Source organism: Gobio gobio (genome assembly GCF_949357685.1).
Source record: "Gobio gobio genome assembly, chromosome: 20".
NCBI classification, from domain to species: domain Eukaryota; kingdom Metazoa; phylum Chordata; class Actinopteri; order Cypriniformes; family Gobionidae; genus Gobio; species Gobio gobio.
Window position 1 is genome coordinate 41,713,882 of NC_137113.1, and position 20,462 is coordinate 41,734,343.

The 20,462-nt window shown below is 38.9% G+C and overlaps 1 protein-coding gene across 2 annotated transcripts; it reads right to left on the bottom strand.

Moving 5' to 3' along the window:
• Positions 1-631: 631 nt before the first annotated feature.
• On the bottom strand, positions 632-18,999 carry kif22 (kinesin family member 22). Of its 2 annotated transcripts, none has more exons than XM_079845725.1 (13): positions 18,859-18,999; positions 18,429-18,615; positions 16,675-16,802; positions 16,369-16,523; positions 12,660-12,869; positions 11,478-11,871; positions 11,269-11,392; positions 8,137-8,257; positions 7,694-7,877; positions 6,485-6,573; positions 4,277-4,489; positions 4,098-4,157; positions 632-1,109 (listed from the first exon to the last, which is right to left on the bottom strand). In XM_079845725.1, the coding sequence occupies exons 2-13, from the start codon at positions 18,611-18,613 to the stop codon at positions 1,080-1,082; spliced, it is 1,893 nt and encodes a 630-aa protein (XP_079701851.1). In that variant the 5' UTR covers positions 18,614-18,615; positions 18,859-18,999; the 3' UTR covers positions 632-1,079. The 2 variants fall into 2 exon arrangements, with proteins under 2 accessions (XP_079701851.1, XP_079701852.1); XM_079845726.1 differs by having other exon boundaries at positions 11,269-11,389; positions 18,859-18,992.
• Between the last annotated feature and the right edge of the window lie 1,463 nt (positions 19,000-20,462).

Below are 20,462 nucleotides of genomic sequence, written 5' to 3' on the forward strand. Positions count from 1 at the left end.
AAAACCAAGTTTCTGCCATGGCCATCCCAGTCCCTGACCTTAAAGGGATAGTTCACCCAAAAATGAAAATTCTGTCATCATTTACTCACCCTCAAGTTGTTCCAAACCTGTATGAGTTTCTTTGTTCTGCTGAACACAGATGATATTTTGAAGAGTGTTTGTAACAAAGCAGAGAGAGCAACCATTGACTACCATAGTATTTTTCCCCCTACTATGGTAGTCAATGGTTGCCCTCTCTGCTTTGTTACAGACACTCTTCAAAATATCTTCTTTTGTGTTCAACAGAACAAAGAAACTCATACAGGTTTGGAACAACTTGAGGGTGAGTAAATGGCAGAATTTACATTTTTGGGTGAACTATCCCTTTAACACTATAGAAGATGAGTGGGGTGAAGAGAAGCACCAACATGGATCTGGGAATCTGAAGAGATTCTGTATGGAGGAATGGTCTCTGATCTCGTCAGGTGTTCTCCAAACTCATCAGGCATTATAGGAGAAGACTCAGAGCTGTTATATTGGCAAAAAGAGGTTGCAAAAAGTATTGAATAAAAGGGTATGCATTGCGTGAAAACAAAAGAGTCTTAAATTTATCGATGCAACGTGTATAAATAAAAAATAAATTCAAAACATAGTATCGTGACACATTTAATTGATGTATTGTAAGTTACACTCTTGGGTCAATGTGGGGAGAATGTCATGCTGATCTTAAAACTATAGCTCTGGTAAAGGATTTAGTTTGAGAATACCAATGATGTAGTAGTTCACAAAATAAACCATTTCAGGCATTACAGCCATGTGTCATGTGAAATAAAACTCACCGAGCGTCTTTGATGGTGGCATTTATTCAGTGCCTCATCATAAATGAAGCAAGTTCATTAAACGAAAAAAAAAAAGAAAGTTAAATACTAAAGGGAAAATATGCACAAGTATGCAGGAATGACAAAAAACATGGAAAATAGCAGTCAAGTATTAACACAAACTTGTAAACACAACCTGTACACAAGGTTACACGCATAAAATGGGTATAAAAACATCTTAAAAACACAAACGCTCCTCTTCAGACACGTGGCTCAAATGCTTCACTTTCCCATACTGCTGAGAATATTGGCCTGTGGAGGGAAAAGAAGAAGTGACAGTGTGACCTAAAGTACATTTCCTAAATCACATTCAATTGCATTTCCCTTCAGACATTATAGTAGGGCTGGGTTGAAAACCATTTCTCAATTTGAATCAATTCTCATTTGGATGAACTGATATTGAATCTTAAATCCCAAGAATCTTTTAGTCTAGTTTGGTTTGTAGTGTGCCTCCCATCTGATAAAATCGCAATACGCTTACTTCTTACTGTTGTAATCAAAGTCTCAGCTTTCACATTGTCCATTTTCAAACATTTCAATGTTTGTTTCAAATCTGTTGTCGATGGATACGCAAGCAAAGCTTCACAACATTATTTGTAGCACACCTCCCATCCAATAATCACAATAATCTTTGCTTTTTTTTGTTTTACTTTTGATATGAAACAGTTTTCCAATTGTGCCAATTTATTATGAAATTCAATCAATAAATACCATTTTGATGGCATTTAATTTGGTGACAGAGCGAAAGTCAACCAATCTTTTCCTCGTTGCATTAAATATTTGCATTTCCAGACTATTGCCCTTAAGTTTTCTGTTAAATAAGAATTTAATGAAAATAAATTGATCATACAAGTAGTAGTTATAAGTACACAAGAGTTTTGTGTTTCTCAGGATATTCTTAGCACCGCATCTCAAAGACTCTAAAAAGACTGTTGCAAAAACACGAGAAACCATTCAACTTCGCATACAGGACAATGCGCAACAAACCACCACAGCCCATTTCGTGTCATGGTTTCTCTGCTGCCACAGAAGATGAGGAAAGCCAAATTCAGCAAATAGATCTCTTAAAGGGATAGTTCACCCAGAAATGAAAATTCTGTCATCATTTACTCACCCTCAAGTTGTTCCAAACCTGTATGAGTTTCTTTGTTCTGCTGAACACAAAAGATGATATTTTGAAGAGTGTTTGTAACCAAGCAGATAGAGCAACCATTGACTACCATAGTATTTTTCCCCCTACTATGGTAGTCAATGGTTGCTCTATCTGCTTGGTTACGAACACTATTCAAAATATCATCTTTTGTGTTCAGCAGAACAAAGAAACTCATACAGGTTTGGAACAACTTGAGGGTGAGTAGATGACAATTTTCATTTTTGGGTGAACTATCCCTTTAATTCATGTGCATCCATGCTCTCGTTTTCTTCATGGTAAGATGGCAGTGATGCAAAGGAAATTGGTTATCTATATAAAACGAGAAATTGTAATGCGCAAGCATGCAAAAACTTCCTGTGAATAGTTTCCTGAGGGCACGAAAAAGTTTGTGCATGCAAAAGTCTATTTTTTTTTATTTTAGGCACTTTTTGTTGTTCCTAAAAAAAACCCAGAGAAAATATTTACAGATGACTGTACTATATACCAAATAAAGCAGAAAATAATGTTAAAGGGTTAGTTCACCCAAAAATGAAAATTCTGTCATTAATTACTCACCCTCATGTCGTTGGACACCCGTAAGACCTCCGTTCATATTCGGAACACAAATGAAGATATTTTAGTTGAAAGCTGATGGCTGAGAAAGGCTTCACACAGGCCTCCATTGGCATTCAGTACATTGACACTTCCAAGATCCATGAAAGGCACTTAAAACGTCGTTACAAAGTCTCTCACCACAGTGGCTCTACAATAATCATACAATGCGACGACAATAGTTTTTGTGCGCAAAAAAAAATCAAAAGAACACCTTTATCCAGCTTGTTATTGCCTTCCGCGTGTGTCTCCACGACGCATGCGCGAGAATATGACGTAGCGCCGGGGCTCGGGATTCCATGAAATGCACACTCTAACCCCATTTTGAGCACTACGCCGAGACCTAAAGCACGATCAATGTAGAATCCAACAGCTTAGACACGCGCGTCTTCCTCTGCTCGTAAACAAATCGCTTCTGGGTCATATGTCCGAACGCCGGATCTGCGTCATATTCTCGCGCATGCGTCGTGGAGGCATACACGGAAGTCGAGAACAAGTTGGATAAAGGTGTTATTTTGATTTTTTTTTGCGCACAAAAACTATTGTCGTCGCATTGTATGATTATTGTAGAGCCACTGTGGTGAGATAGACTTTGTAACGACGTTTTAAGTGCCTTTCATGGATCTTGGAAGTGTCAATGTACTGAATGCCAATGGAGGCCTGTGTGAAGCCTTTCTCAGCCATCAGCTTTCAACTAAAATATCTTCATTTGTGTTCCGAATATGAACGGAGGTCTTACGGGTGTCCAACGACATGAGGGTGAGTAATTAATGACAGAATTTTCATTTTTGGGTGAACTAACCCTTTAAATATGGTCTGAAAATCAACAGAGAGGTTTGGAAATTTGAGTCTGGAAAAGTGTGGAATTTGGAAAATGCATAGGAACCCTGATAAAATGAAGGTGAATGAACTGAAATGTCTCATTTAATCAATCAGCATCTGTTTCAACTGTGAAAATACATCTAAACAGCTGGTAAACAATGCCACGTAAAAAGTTTACCTCAGAAAAAAGACATTCAATGACCATAAACTCATTTGTCAGCTAGAAAAATTAACTCTAAAAAGAGCATTTTGCTAAATATATGCATCATATTACAAATTCTATTTTTACTTAACCGGCTATTCAATATCTGTATATTGGAATAGCATAGTGTCATGAAAAGTTTGAAAACGGCCACTTTTCAAATGTCTATAGTTAAATCAAATTTGATATAGTTATAGTCAAATCATAATGTCATTAAAACAGCCTTGTGTGCAATTTTAATGTTTGTATCCAAATAAATGAGTTGTTCATTTTAAATTAATATCATAACGTACCAACTGACAGGGTTTCCTGTATAGAGTACAGCAAGCATATTTTTTTTACTGTACCTGATACCAAATGAAGATTGGAAAGTAAAAAAAAAACCCGCCAAAAAACACAAGGTTGTGAATTTAATCGTAAAATTTGCATCAATGCCCAGCCCTAAGCCTCATTACTGCTGCAAACCAAATACCTTTATGAAAGAGGAGAAGCGTTTAGCTGTAATGCCTTCGATTTTCCTCAGGTCTTCCAACTACAAACAAGGAAAATAGAGAAAAAAACCCATGAAATTAAATTAAATTAATCTCTGTCTTCACAGGTGAAGACCCAATCTCTACAGGTGGTCTTTCTCTGCATCGGTCAGCACTATACCTGTGTGAAGTGTCCATTAAACTCTCTCCAGCCCATGATCAGTTTGGCCTTCTTGTCTCCGATCAGCTGCAGGCTCTTGAGCTCCTTCAGAGAGCCGGAGTTCAGCGTCTGCAGGATTTTCTTCCTGGACTGCTCCAGTAACGCTGAATCCAGATGGGACTCCCAGTTGATGACACCTGGATCCACACCTCCATTTTCCTTCCCCTCACCCACCTAAAGGGCAAAAAGTATGTATAACGTCACATTTACTCCAGAAAAGACATTCAAATGTTCATAAACACATTAGCTTAAAAAAAAAAGAACAATAAATTGTGCATTATGACAGGGCAAGTTAACAATCTGAACTGGTCTGACAGGGCCAATAGGCTGAAATATTAAAGGGCAGGAAAACGTGACATTATAATGGGTTTATGTGAAGATGGTTTTAGGTTGACTGGCAAGAGCGTCTAAGTGGCCGGAAGTCATTCATTTTCAATGGGAGCCCGGCGCATCTTGGACGATTTGGGCGTCGAGGAGAGTTGAAATCAGGTCAACTTTATGGTAATGAGCTATGATGTGGTTCGGCGGCAACCAATGGGAATGTAGAAGTGCTCCGCTTCAGATGACTCTAGAGAACGCAGTGCTGTAAACTTTGGTTCCGACCACATTAGTTCCCAAGCAAAATAGAGGAGAGGTTGATCACTGCTGGTGCGGCAGGTTTGATAAGACGACGCGCAACATTATTTGTACAGTACACAAATGGCTTTTAATTGGTTTATTTTGTTAACAAACATGTAACTATAATTGTTAAGTTCTTTCCATCGATCTGCTTTTTTTTACTTTCACATTTAAATGATTTCATGAGGTTATATTATACACATATACCCTACCTGTGGTCAGTCTGCACAAATGCCGATCAACATGAGTGTTTGCTTTGCAGCCCCTTTAAATATGGTTTAAAAAAAGACCAAGCATTCGATCTACGTCAGAGCGGAGGTCCACGAAACTTTCTACAGCGTCGATGGCAGGGCGGCCAGAGCGAAGTTTGCCGCCCTCAGTGTGAACGCACAGTAATAAATGTTACAATTGATAGCTTTCAATTATACTGTATTGCTGAATGCCTATAATGGCTAAAATTGAGAAGAAAAAAAAATTCATAATGACATCAGTAGCAGTATTGGCATCAGTGATACTGGACTTTCATAAAAAGATGCCATTAAACATTTAAAATAGATTGTCTTTATGTTGTTTCTACATTAATTTGGAGAATAAATGTTAAATTACTACATTATAAAAACTAATTACAGAAAAATGTGTGATTTAAGTCGGGTGCAAACTGCGATTTTGGCCACAATTTGGCCGCCTGAGACAAATTTTACAAATCCTAAAAGATTCCTCTGATCATAGGCTAAAATCTGAAATCTTTGATAGTTAGTTTGACATGTCCACCGACAGCCGATTAATGACTGCTGCGATCAAATTTGACCTCAGACGAAATTCTGGCAGAAGATATGACGCACAGTCCAGCAGTGGGACTTCTACAACGACCGTCAAATCGTCTTAATTTTTCAAGACAAACCATGACCAAAATGAGTGCTTGAGATTTTTTTTTTTTAGCCACCATTTCAATCCTGCATGTAATGCAGCTCACTGTCACCAAGCGTATCACTGATTGATATAGAACTCTGGACAAGTTCTCTTGCGTGCGTTCGTTTTTAACACACCTTGACTATCGCACAGTATGACATTAATGACAACTTGGATGTTACAGTGTGACATGGCTCAGAGCGAGGAACATGTTCGCACAGCCTGACAAAGGAAGGAACAATCATAAAAGACTACTATAAAATCAGTGTGCACCAAGCTTTAGTAAAAAAAAATTTAATCGACTGACAGCACTAAAATGTACATATACAAGACCTAAATACGTTTCATTGGTAAAATAAGACGACTTTTTGAAAAAGGGTTACATCTAGTCTGTTAAGACACTATTTGATGACAGCATTTGCATTTTTGTGTGAACAATCCCTTTAATGCTCTAAAAATACACTGTAAATGTGGTTAAATAAAGTATTTACAATAAATACTGGCATTCAGACCTGCATCCTGCAATTACACTGTTAAAATATCAGTTGTCATCGTATTGGCCCCAAATTTCCTGATCGGCAAATCATTAATTATTGTAAATTTTTTAATACGGACAAATTAGGGACAATGTTGCACACTGACCTCAGTTTGGACACGTTTCTTCTTCTTATCCAAGAGTTGTGAGGGTTTACACACCAAAGCACACTGCTGCAACGGCTGCACCTGGGAGACTGAGAAATAGATCCTTATTTACTAAACATGGATTAAAATGTTGTATTGCATTTATGAACACAGTGAGTTTCAGAACAAAGAACGGCACGGAACGCATCTTCCTTTCTTAAGAATGACTTCAGAGTTTTGCCAACCGGATACACCGAAAGTTTAATCTAACTAGCTCCGCTTCACCTTCTTCGTTGCAGCGCTATCCTATTGCGTGCATAGGGAATTTGAAAGACAACTGTTTATTCCGCCCCTCGGATTGAGCCCTGCCAATGGTGTTCCCAGACCCAACATCTTGATGTGGGTCTGGCTTGTCAGACTAATAAAACGTTGTTTTAGGTTGAAAACGGTTTAGTGTAAACGGCCCATAAAAGAATAACTAATGATTTTTACAATACAAATTAAATCAAAGCTGGACTTCCTTAAACTGGACAATGACTCTCTTCTAGAGCTGCTGTACAGCCAAAACAAATCTTTATAATATTCCTGTTATCACTGTAAAGCAGCTTTAAACCATCTGTATTGTAGAACGCGCTATACAACTAAAGGTGACTCAGTGATTTATAAACGTGACTTGACTGGAGGGGCCGAATGGCAGAGCTGGTGTTCAAACACATCCATATTACTATGATCACATTTCTTCCTTTCTATCCGCTTTCTTAACTGCGTTCTCTCACCGCTGTCGTTTTTGTTGTGTATTTTTTTGTTATTGAGGGGAAAGCGTGCAGCACATTTACATATTCATCTCATCAATGTGGGCGGCGTCGGGATGTTCGCTAACAGCATACTGCTGCAAATGCATTTCACACTTTATACCCCTGAGCAAAGAACGAAAAAGAACTTCACTGCGAGTATATTGGGGCCTTAAGATCGAAAAATATAGCCCATCCGAACCATAAAAGCTGACAGTAGCAGGATGAGGGGACAGAGCGGAACAGCTTTGAGCCCTGAAGAGCGAAGCAACCACAGCATCATAGAAACATACTGCATGCTAACAAGAGAAAGAACAGGCAGAGAGGAAATACCAGGGAAACATCTTTAAAGGGTCATGAAACATCTTGAAATCAATACTGGGTACTCATGCACAGAGGCTCCCAGGAGGATATAAGGATGAAGTCAGCCACATCTTACCCTGTAGCGGTGTGACAACGGCCTGCTGTTTGCGTGGTTTGGCAGCTGTGGACTGTTTTCTGTGCAGTGGGGGCAGATCGGTCTTAAAGAGAAGTGCATCTTTGGACTCGCTCTCAGTGGCTTCACTCTGCTTGTTAAACATCTTTGCTTTGTCTTCCAGCTCCTTCTGTTTCTCCTTCAACATCTTTGGGGACAGAGCAGACCATATATTTGAGTCACACATTGGCAGCCCCCATAACCACTTAAACTGGGTTATGCTTCATGTGGACTCCAGTACAGTTTGCAGTTGGTATTAGTCATCCAGCCAAATTTGCAATTTGGCCCAATTTGATAGAGCAACTATAAGCAGGACTGATACATGCCTCACTGATGCTTATTCTCTCTCTCCTGATGCATTGAAATTCAGATGAAAATGGCAAACTTCGTAAGAGTGTGTACAATACCTGAATTTCTTTACGGGACTGTGCCACAGTTTGGAGCAGGCTAAGTCTCTCCCTCTCAGCTGAGCCCATCATCATCTTCTCCAGGGCCAGGAGTCTCTCCAGAACTGATGAATCTGGTGAACTGAAAGACATCTAGATTTAAAGCACATCTCCACAAGCCAGACAGCAGCAAATTAATGTACATATTCATTATACATTTACAATAATTTTACTTAAAATCACTGTGAAACCCAAAACAAAACTCTGGGCACAAATTAGAAGTCTAAAACGAGAAGTTTTAGAGAAAAATATTAGAGGATTTCTATATAAGAGAAGAGGAGTTAGGTCGGGTCAGAGGTAGGGATAGGCAACAGTGGTCGAGTACTCAAACGTGACAGCGATCATGAGAACGATGATCGCCCTGAAAAAAAATATTTGTCTCTTTTTTTATTGGTTATTGCGTCGTTTTGCGCGGTACCGGAGGTCTGATTGGTTAGAACACGCCTCCTGACCGCAGCATGCACTGCAGTGATGTCTGGAATCACTGTGATCATTGAATGGTTAGTGCAAGATGTGCAGCGCCAATCTGTCATAGCCTACATAGCATTATAATGAGAACACGATGGAAATTAGAATGCTGTAAATGATCGGTGCTTAGTTCACCGTGTATCAGCTGATCCATAGAGAAACTAGCGAGAACACTCAGACTAGCGCGTGAAGTTCATGTGTGCATTCGCGTCCTTTTCTGCAGATGCACGTTGTAAGATTACTTTTGTGTTGTCTATATCTGATTAATCTAATATAAGAAGCGTTTGGTTGAGCTTAATAAGCTAGCAAAGCGCTGCCGTTATACCGGCTGTTCATTCTCTTCAGTTTCAGCTCAAACGCATATTTCATGCTCGACATGATAGTTTAGAGACGGTCATATTCTTTTCAGATAGGCCATTTCTTATTCAGAATCATTGATATTAGTAATGCAACAGTGCTATACTGTTCTCGTATTTTCTAACAGTAGACCTAGTTTATTTAAAGTTGTTTTTTTCGTTATGAGTTCGAAAGCGCGCAGTGATGTCTGTAAACGCTTCGATCATGAATAATACAATTAAATGCATGATGTGCAGAGTCAATCTGTCAAAGCATTATAATGAGAACACTATTTTAATAAAATGTTGTTTCTGTGTGCTTTCGTTGTCCGTGTATCAGCGTTGTTAAGGGAAGAGCGCATTCGAAATGTTCTGTTTCAAACCATAGCCTGTAAAATCTAGCACGCTGAAGTTCACGTGCGCATTCACGTCCTTTTGTGTTGATTTATGTCGTTATAGGTTCATAATAATCTTCATATTAGTATTGATATAGGGTGCGTTTGGTTGAGTTTATTAACCAGCCAGCAAGCTCTGCAGGGTGGTGTTATTTCACAGTTTCAGCTCAAAGGCAATGCTCGATATTACTGACTTGGTTATTTGAGACGGTCATTTTATAAAGAGGTTTCTTTTTCAAAGACATTTATGCATCATAATCTAGCAGTTATTTTTTGTTTTATATGTTCATGTTTTCATATACCTGTTTTCATGTCAAGTTTGTATTTGTCAATACAGAATACAATACACGGGGTGCGTTGCAGAGCTTTCAACATACAGCATGTTATATGCACGTGTGTTTGAGACGGAGAACAGGCGCGCGCGGGGCTCCCTGCAGCACATCTCACGGAGGAAAACATCCACCGTCTTCGCGATTTCAATGCCGGATTTGCACAACGTCAGCTGCGTGAAAAAAAAAACTGCCGGTGCGTGGATGCAAGACGCGTGCTGTACATTTCACGGAGGAAAACTTCCACAAACTTCGCGAGTTCAATACAGGATATGCACAACGGCTTGTCCTGAAAGCTGGATTTAAAAACAGAAGCCGTTTACGGGCCACAACCTGTAAGTCTGATTTATTTTTTATCGATGTGTTTTCCTGTAATAGGTTGTAAAAGGAAGGAAGTAAACAGATGACAGCGCTGTTCTGCAAACCAGTCTGTTAAATGCTCATTCATACTTAACATTATCCGACGAACACCTAACGTTACAAACACCTAACGTTAAAATCTCAACAGCGAACCTGGCATTAGTGTAAATGATTCTTTGATTAGAGCTTTTATGTATTGTTTATCTACAGGCATGCTAAACATGGTTCTGTGTGTGATTTGGCTAACTTACTAGTTAAAGCCAGTGCTTAGTGTTCGTTTTGGGTTAGTTCTTGCGACAGATATTTGGCTATAATCGTTCTAAAAATACAAAAGTTAAAGTGCCATTCAGTAGCGATCATTATAGATCCGCAGTCTTTACTCTTGAGGACTGAACAGGTTCTGCTCGATCATCTTCACTAAAATGTTCTGGGTCTGATTCGGGCTCATATGGTTTTATTGACGCCGTTGTTTCTAATACTGACCAAAGCACAGCCTCCGGTAAAGGTAAGGGGCGTGAGGTTTCCGATAAACGTGCACTAGGCGGTTAGCGAATCACAACACACTGGGCCAGCTAACCAATCTGAGCCCATCGCATATTTTTGAGGGACTGGCTTCATACAACCCGGAAAGCATCAGACCGTTTTACAAGGAGGGACAGAGCAGTGTAGAATAAAGGTCAAATATATGAAAAATAAGGCAATTTTTTTTTTAAACGAAGCATGAACACATGTTACAGTGCGCCCCACAAACACAGTTAAGCCTTCAAAAGAATGTGTTTTACCACCCCTTTAAACATGGATATTTCTTACAAAAACGCATCGCTTCAGAAGGCATTTTAACCCACTGAAGTAGTATGGAGCACTTTTATGATGGATGGATGCGCTTTTTGGAGCTACAAAAACTAACATCAAATTATGGCATCATTATAATTTTTGGGTGAACTATTCTCAAAAACCCTAGTGTGGGAAACCCTAGGGCAAAAGAAGATTTTAATTTAAGCCGTTACAAAAAAATAGAGATCGCCCAGCAAAAAAAGTAACTGTCCTCCCCATGAATATCCAACGAGGCACATTCAGCCTGTGGTTTTCGCTACAGGGAGTCTTCCTTTGAGCACCAGCTACCAAATCGTGGCCTACCGCACAAAGCCAAGACCTGCTTAAGCGCTCATAATAAACCAGTTGAGCTGTTGGAACTCGTGCTCTTACCCATGTGGATGTATAGACTGTGATGGGGACTGTTCAGCTTTCTTCACCTCCTTAGACTTCTTGGTCTGGGGTTCACTAGAACCTCCAGCTTCCTGTTCCTCTCTGGCTCTCTTTCCAGGAGCTACTAGAGAAGAGAATGGTGTATGTTATAATTATAATAATTTGTCCCATCATCCAGAAAAAAGATATAAGAAAACTGCAGTGCTCACCAATCGTAGGGGCCAAAAGCGTTTCCCTGACAAAGGGTCGATTGACAATTTGCTTAGACTTGGCGGCAAAGTTAAGGGCTGTGAAAGTGTCAAAGTAGTATCTGTACTCCGGTGCAATGTTGGTGATCATGACAGAATGTGCAGAGCCACCCAGAGAGTCCTGCAGCAGACGGGTGAGTTTACTGTCCCTGTAGGGCACACGCCCCCCCGCCCCTGCGTTCAGAGCGTCCACCACTTTACTGAGGGTGAAGAGAGACAGATTGATGGCTCCACTCTCTTTCAGACGAATGCCCCGGTTTTCTGTGCGTCGGTTGTCCTCTGAACCAGCCAGGTCAACCAAATACAGCTTTCCTGTTTGTTGTCTGTGTGGCGGCCCACGCTGAGACTTCACTACCTGAGAGCAAACACATGCATTTATGTGGCTTGTTAGTCTTTTCCAGAGGGTTGGCAACCTTTATAGGGCCCTATGAAATCAGTTTCACTGCATTCCATCTTCAGTGGTTTTTGAGATTTAATTAAACCATTAATACATGAAACTCAATTTAATAATTTATTCATTGTAATTTTTAAAATGTTAACAGTGGCCTATGAAATATTTTTCCCAGAAAGTCTAGTCGGTTTAATTTTTTTCTGGATTCTGTGTTATGTTTTAATTCAAATTCATTATTGAAAACAGTCATAATCAATTGAATGCATAAAACTATCAACTTAATCTCTTCAAAAAGTAAATCAAATTTGAACAATTGCCTAAAGAGTAGTTGAAAACCACAATTATTGGTATGGTTTCTACAACTTTCAATAGGGAGCAAAAATCTGCCTTTCAATTCGAAAAAATAAATAAAGATTTTACATTTATCAAGATTTATTTTTGGCCCAGCCCTACTTTAGATTGCCAAAATTTAACTTTGCCAAATTCTGAGTTCTACAGTAAATTCCATTTTTATTCATGAGTGTTCTGTGTTTTCTCAACATTGCAGATTTCATAGGGATATAGCTTTAGAATACTAACATAAGTGTTCTCTCCCAAATACAACCAGAAGACACAGTAAAAGTCATTGGTTTTGTTTGAGGGAGAGATTTCATTTGAGCACCGCTACCAAATCATGGTCTACCACACAGAGTCCAGGATCTGCTTAAGTGCTGTTGGAGAACTAGAATGAAGAGAAATGTGCACGTTCAAACCTTTATGAGAAGGATAGCGTGACTGCGGCTGGAGCGCTGGTTGAGTTTAGTAGAGGCTGTGGTGCGGTTTAGACTCGCGGGGATGAAATGAGTGTCAAAGTCGGCAAAGGATGAGAGGGATGTGTGCGTTAGCCCGGGAATGAGGATGTTTCTGTCCTTGTCTTCACGGATGGGCAGATCCTGGGAACCTGGGGACAACAGGTCCAGAACCTACAGACACAAAGCTAATCAATATTCCAGAGCAGCATGGGTTAAGTGAAAAAAGAAAAAGAAAAATTGCACATATTTTATAACCTTTTTTTAAATTGATACATTAGCTCAGCAAGGATGCATTAAATCAGGGTTCCCACTCTTTTCCAGTGATCATTTTCCAGGACATTACCCATTTTACTACGACGGGAACAACAAGCATCACGGCAAAAAAAAAAAAGTTATTTTGCGACTTCGCTATTCCTACTTTTCCCTCGGGCAGGGTTTAGCGAGGTCTATTTATTTCACCAAAATAAAAATACCAAACCGTACCGAAACAGTTAATCTAAATCCGTGATACAAACCAAACCGTGAGTAATTTCAACCTTTCCACCCCTAAGGTTGTCTGGCTATCACCAGACCAAGCTCAATTTAAGATTGAACATTTGTCTGGGGAGTCTGCTCTTAATTTATGCTCGCTTGTGCAGTAGAAAATACAATGACTCCGTACGCAATTTAATAGTCCTTCAACCAATCAGACCACAAGAGGCGTGATCAACGGGCAACAACCCATCGCTTCTCCATCCCTCATCGTGTTAAACACGTCAATAGTCTGTGATTGGTTCCCGCAAAAGTGTAACAAGAAGCAGAAGTGAATGTACGGGTTTCCAGACTGAGTTGCCGGGTGAAATCAAATCGCTGGCAGATCCGGCTGGGTTTACCCAGTCTACCCCTAATGTGCACTGAAACTAAGAAATTTTTGAATTTTAAAAATGTGACGCATTTTTCATTTTCTGAAAATAAAGATTAGTTGAAAACCACAATTATTGGTATGGTTTCTAACACTTGCAATAGGGAGCAAAAATCTGCCTTTGAATTCGAAAAAATAAATAAAGATTTGACATTTATCTAGATTTTCTTTTGGCCCAGCCCTACTTTAGATTTATCCAAAACTTTGCCAAATTCTGTGACATTCTGAGTTATACAGTAAATTCCATTTTAATTCATGAGTGTTCTGTGTTTTCTCAACATTGCAGATATCATAGGGATATAGCTTTAGAATACTAACATAAGTGTTCTCTCCCAAATACAACCAGAAGACACAGTAAAAGTCATTGGTTTTGTTTGAGGGAGAGATTTCATTTCAGCACCGCTACCAAATCATGGTCTACCACACAGAGTCCAGGATCTGCTTAAGTGCTGTTGGAGAACTAGAATGAAGTGAAATGTGCACGTTCGACTATTTTGTTTGTACCACGAGAGTGCCGAATAAAACACGAGTCCCAGTCACGGCGACCCGGTCTTCCTCCTTATTTACGAACATTGTATCACAATCATGTAAACTCAAAATTGCAAGATTTTTTTTTAATTGTGAGAAAGTTGCAATTACCTGTTTTTTATTCAGTGGCAGAAACAAACTTCCATAGTTTATTGCCAGGACTCAGTCTTTAATATGAGCTCTTACTCATACATTATGACAAATGTTATTGTTACCAGTGTCAATATCATTGAAAAATATTTTAGAACTATTTTAATGGTTTTGTATAATGTAATTGTTTTGGGCCAGTGATGAACTCTGTTCTTGGCTAAAGAAAAGAACTTTGTAAAAAAAAAATTTCCAGGACATTTTCTCAAGTTTTCCAGGACAAATGGGAACCCTGTAAATTGTTCAAAAGGTGACAAAGTAATACAAAATATTTTAATGCCATTTAGAACTTTCTATACATCCAAGACTCTTGAGAAAACAAAACAAGTTTCAAAAATATTAGCAGCACAACAGTTTAACACTGATAATACAAATCACATTAAAAATAAATCATATTAGCATGACTTCTGAAGAATCATGTGACAGTGAAGACTGGAGTAATGATGCTGAACAGTTCAGCTGTCGTCACAGGACAAATCTTCACAGGACTCACTGATTCATAACGCTTCAAAGCTTCAAGATGCAGTGTTTTGAAATCGGTCATCATGATATAAGTCTTTATTTAGGTTTTTTTTTTGTGCACAAACTATTCTCGTCGCTTCATAAAGTTATTGTAGAACCCCTGTAGTGAGATGGACTTTGCAACGACGTCTTTAGTACCTTTTATGGGTCTTGAGAGAGTACAGTGCAATGTGCCAATGGAGGCCTTTGAGCCATCAGATTTCAACTAAAATATCTTCATTTGTGTTACGAAGATGAACAGAGATCTTACGGGTGTCGAACGACATGAGGGTAAGTAATTAATGACAGAATTTTCATTTTTGGGTGAACTAAATCTTTAAAGCAGCACTAGGTAACTTTTCAACCTTCATAATATATTTTCAAGACTCTTGTGATGATACATCGACTTACAATAGGTTGAATGACACGTCTGCCATTGCCTGACGGGGTCTGTATCGTTTTTAATCGTACTTTAAAACTTCGGGTTTTGGGTAGTAACCCGAGAAAAAAAAAGAACTACAAAATTCGACTGCTTTACGGCATATACGTCACTTCCACCACCACCCCCACTTCCTTAAATTCGGACGTGCGAGCCCAACTATCGTTTGCCGAATGTTATAGTCATGGCCGAAGCAGCACAGAAAAATAAGAAAGCAAAAGGTTTTGTCGGAGGAAAGCAAAAAGAGGAAAAGAGAAAGTGATCGGATTAAAGGCAGGACGAGGATCAACATTGGGCCAGCGTTTGCTCGTTGGCTGAGCTGAAGGAGGAGGGGCTACATTCTTGCAAGTAAATACATAAGACGTACAAAATCATATTTTAGGATACCTAACATGTCCGTGATATTGGTTTATTCGTCTTGCCTCGAGCTATAATGCAAATCGATTTTTCAAATTTGCAGATTCATCTAGGGTAGCTTGATATTATAATATTGACGATATATGGTTATTATCTACCACTCAAACATTGAATTGAAGTATCATAGATTCTGTAAAACGGTAACCAATAGACTAGGCTACTATAATGACACTGGCTTGTAAACGTGAGCATCGTGATCATTTGGCGTTTGAAAAAAATAAAACCCATGAAATTATATTCATATGACATGCTGAAACATTTGCCACTGTACCTGGGATGAAGACATTTCACACACGACGCAAGCAGAACACCTGCATGTGAACTCCTGCAGTGTTCAGGGCTATCATAGTTGTCATGTCAACAAATGCACGTGCGATGCATCCACTGATGTAGAATGACAGTTTACGACAGTAGTAGAGGACAATACTGTTTCCCAACTGTAGGGGGACCCCGAGAGCAAAAACTACCTAGTGCTGCTTTAAAAATAAATAAAAAAACGCCTTTGTGAATTCACAATAGCACTATGTTATAGTATGGTATAAAAAACGTTTAATACATTGCACAGCCTTCCACATCCGTGGAATGCGCCATTTCCGTTATTTTGCCGGCTACTCAACATGGGTAAATTGTAATCGAGGACTTTTTAGAGTACTCATATTTAATTGAGGATTCTTGACAGCGCTAATAATTTTCTTTAAAAAGTGCATCCATCCTGTGGGTTCAACATAATAGAATACCTTTTCATTGTAGATCTCCAAGTAAGACATCCCAACCGAGTATTCCCAACCATCCTGCCCCTTTTCCTGAGCTCCAACCAGATTGAAGACCTCCCTCACAGCTCTGGGAATGACCCCCGGCTGCTCTTGACTGCCAAGCATGGTGTGGGTCTTTCCTGAAGGGAGGAAGAAGAAAGGTTCTCTGTTAGAGTGAGAAATGTCTACATAAATGGCACATCATGAAAATCAAGAATCACATCATACACTTAGTTGAACAAATCTATAAAGGCAAATGAACTGCATAGGCGGCGGCGGCAGGAATGATACCTGCTCCAGTGGGTCCATAGGCAAAGACACTGGCATTCTGACCATTCAGGATGTGGGGGAGGGTGGGCTTGACGGAGGTCAGAAACACCTCCTGCTGTGTGGTCTCTTCACCATGAAACACATCAAACCTACAATCCAACATACAATTAAAAAAATCAAACACTGCAAAAACACATAACGCCATCATTTGTTAACAACTTTGTTATTGGTAATTTTACAAATTTGTAATATTTTGTCCTTAAAATGAAAATTCGGTCAGTTTTTCACTCTGATGCTGATCCAAACCTGTAAAGCCTTGTTTATACTGTCGCCTGGCTCCACAGAACGAGCCTCCGCTGACTGAGCGTGCACCTCCCCAAAAGCGTGAGACATTTATACACGTTTGCCGTTGTACTATTCTTTGAAACGACAGAGGGTGACCCTGCGTAATTGTCCTCTAAACCATCAGGAACCAGCGGTGAGTAGTAAGGTACACACCTGACGATGTTTATTTTAGTACAAACCCAATACCATCATGTAAAATACAGTAAACCTTGAGCTTATTACTTGTGACATGAGAACAAAATATATGGATGAGAATGTGTATATACACAACCAAATTAACGTTTTCTTAAAGCTGCGGTCCGTAAGTTTTGCCTCTGACATCCGTTTAAAACCTGCAACTGCAGTTATTTGCGGAATTATCTATGTGGGTTGTGCATCAGCACGGCTCCTCAGCGTGGATGAATCTAATGTTTTGAGGAGTGTGTGTGGCTGTGGCTGTGTCAGTCACCGCACCGGTGTGGATACTGTACTTCGGAATCAGATTCTACATCTTGAAAGTATGACCTATATAAGAATTTTCACTGGAAAAATGTAACATATCTGCCACTTGTTCTGACCAACTGAGAAAAAACATTAAAATAAAATCACGCTACCAACAGTGATTAAATCTAACGGTCGCTTGGCTCATATCACATCAAACCGTGCAAATTATCATCATGGTTATATTGTTCTCAAACTGTTAAATGTTTACAACATCAGCATTGCGTGACTGTATTTAGCGTTACCTGTAGATTTATATTTCCGTACAGTCTAATATTTTGCTTTTGACTGCGGGTGAATCTCTAAATGGAGAGACAGAAAGCTTTCAGTTTTTATTAAAAATATCTTAATTTGCATTTTGAAGATGAAAGACATATGGGTTTGAAACAACATGAATGTGAGTAATAATACCAATTTTGGGTGGAACAACCCATTGTCTTAAAAGAAAAGCCTACAGAAAAATATAATGTTTCAATAAAAAAAGCTCTTATGTTAGCTTCAAAAACAACCAACAATGCTGTTGAAAAAATGTAACCAGGTCGATAAAAAAAGACCATAAATATAAGTGTTCATAAAATTAGAAATATGCTCTAATAAACGGTTAAATACCCCCATAAACAGATTAAAAAGCAAGCAAATTAGCAAATCACTTATGGATTATCCTTGTTGTATTGTATCATTTCATGAAAATACACTAATGATATAAAGTTTCCTGTAACACAGAATCAAGTAAACAGTAAAACCGTCTTCACCAAGTATAAAGAAGTGTTTCTCTTCCTGATAATCCAAACAGGCACACAGAGAGCCAGTGGATTTTCTTTAAAAGAGAAGTTTGATATCAGCACCAGCTACCAAATCATGACCTACTGCACTGAGACCATGACCTGCAAAAGTGCTTGATAATAAAAGACAGAATGAGAGGAATACATAAGAAAACTGGTATGACTGACTGGTATTGAAGTGTCTCAGTGGCGTTCCTCCAGTTGATGATCTCCAGCTTCTGTGGCCCCAGGCCCCTGACACAAGGCCCCTCTCCCTTATCATCCTGCTTGTCCATGTATGGTCTCAGCCGAACCGCGACACGAACTCTGGAGGTCCGTTTGGATCCTTCATTCACAGCAACTCGCTGAGCCATATCTGCGATTGCACAACACACTCACGATAAAACACACTTCCTGGTGTCTACCGACAAATGCTTTTAAATGCAGCATCGATATTAAAGTAATAAAAGAGCTGTAAACACATTAGATAGGAAACAGTTCAGTTTTCTTAATGTTTATTAACTCTATCCGGCAGCTGAATTAAAAGGATTGACGCGTAACGTTAACCCGTTCAAAAACAAAACACACGTACAAGACACATAAACTACATCAAACTTACCTTTTGACTTGTGTAACTGTTAAACTAGGTCTTATCCAGTTTATTTAACCCGTTTTTTGGCACAGCAAAGAAGTTTTGCGCAATTATTTTCCTTCAGTGAATCCCAACATCTCTGCCAACTCCACAACTGTAATGGCGTCTGTTGGACTAGGCAGCACGGTTATTTTCAAAAGAAGAAGACTCCGCCCCTTCACTAGTTTTAACCAATCACCACAACCGAATCCACGAGACCGCGTTCTTCTTTAGACATTTACCGGAACAAACAGCCTCGTCGCACTGCCATCACTCGGTAGGAGTATATACTTGCTCGGCAACAACAAAACAGGATTTTAAAAATGAGAAATAAAAAAAATGCTCGTTGTCCACGAAACGATATCAATATTTACCTGGGAATAATGGGACCTCCTTTTTAACGCATTTGAACTTCCCTATCACCAGCCACTACCTTCATTCAGCCTCCTCTGGTTTACATTGTTCTTTTCCCTGAAGAGAATTGAAACGTATTTACTTGAAACCTATATTTTCAGCACATAAAACAAGATTTGAGCATACCAATATAGCTGAAATACTTAAAAATGTATCAATATATATAATTTTGTTTTGAAATGTACTTGAAACCTACATTTTAATCACATAAAACAAGATTTGAGCATACCAATTTATCTGAAATATTTTATCAATATATATCATTTTGTCAAACCACAGAGAAAAACGGTGTCAAAATTGTAACTTTAGGGGTACAACAGCTTGTCACTAAGGCAGTACCCTTAAAAGGACACTTTTTTCTATTAGTTCTCTAGCCCTTTCATGCATGGTGTCCATTTAGGGTTCATTTATCACAGTATTTTTTTCCAAACCACTTGAGGGCAGTGTCAGTAAATTGACAGCAATATTGGAACAGTAGCTACTGTTTTGTATTCCAAACATTAATTGTTTGGTGACATCATTAATCCAAGATGGCTGACAGCTGTAGCCCTTCTTTTACTGTCTATGCTGCAGCTATGTGCCAAATGCCCCAGGCATATCTGTGAAAAACTTTTATACAAGGAAGTCAATTGAGCTAAACAAATATATTAGTATGTACAGTAAAGTATGATGAATATGTTAGTGTTATATAAACTAAAATTTAGAGTAAAATGTAGTTTTTATACACCAAAAACTGTGAGATTGCATAAAGATTGATTTCTGTAACCTGCTAGTATATCTGTTCTATTTTTGCAAATATGTTTTGAATTGTCTTATATTGTAATAAAACAGACATTTAACAAATATATCAACACAAATAACCATTCAAGATGACATATTACGGCATTAAATGGCAACTTTACACATACATACAGAGATACATTTGCATTTTGCCTTCCAAACAGGGACAGCACAGGTCAAGCCCTCAGTACAGAATATAGAATATCCCAGAGGACAGTGGAAGTGACAGCAGTGATGAGGAGTATGTGCCAGAAAAGCCCAGTCCATATTGCTACTAGGTTTCCGCATATATGTAACTACCGTTATAGTTCTAACTTCCTACAATATGTGCTTTATCGTTGTTATATTGAAAGGTTAATGTTTTAATAACTGAGCTGATATACATAGCATAACATGAC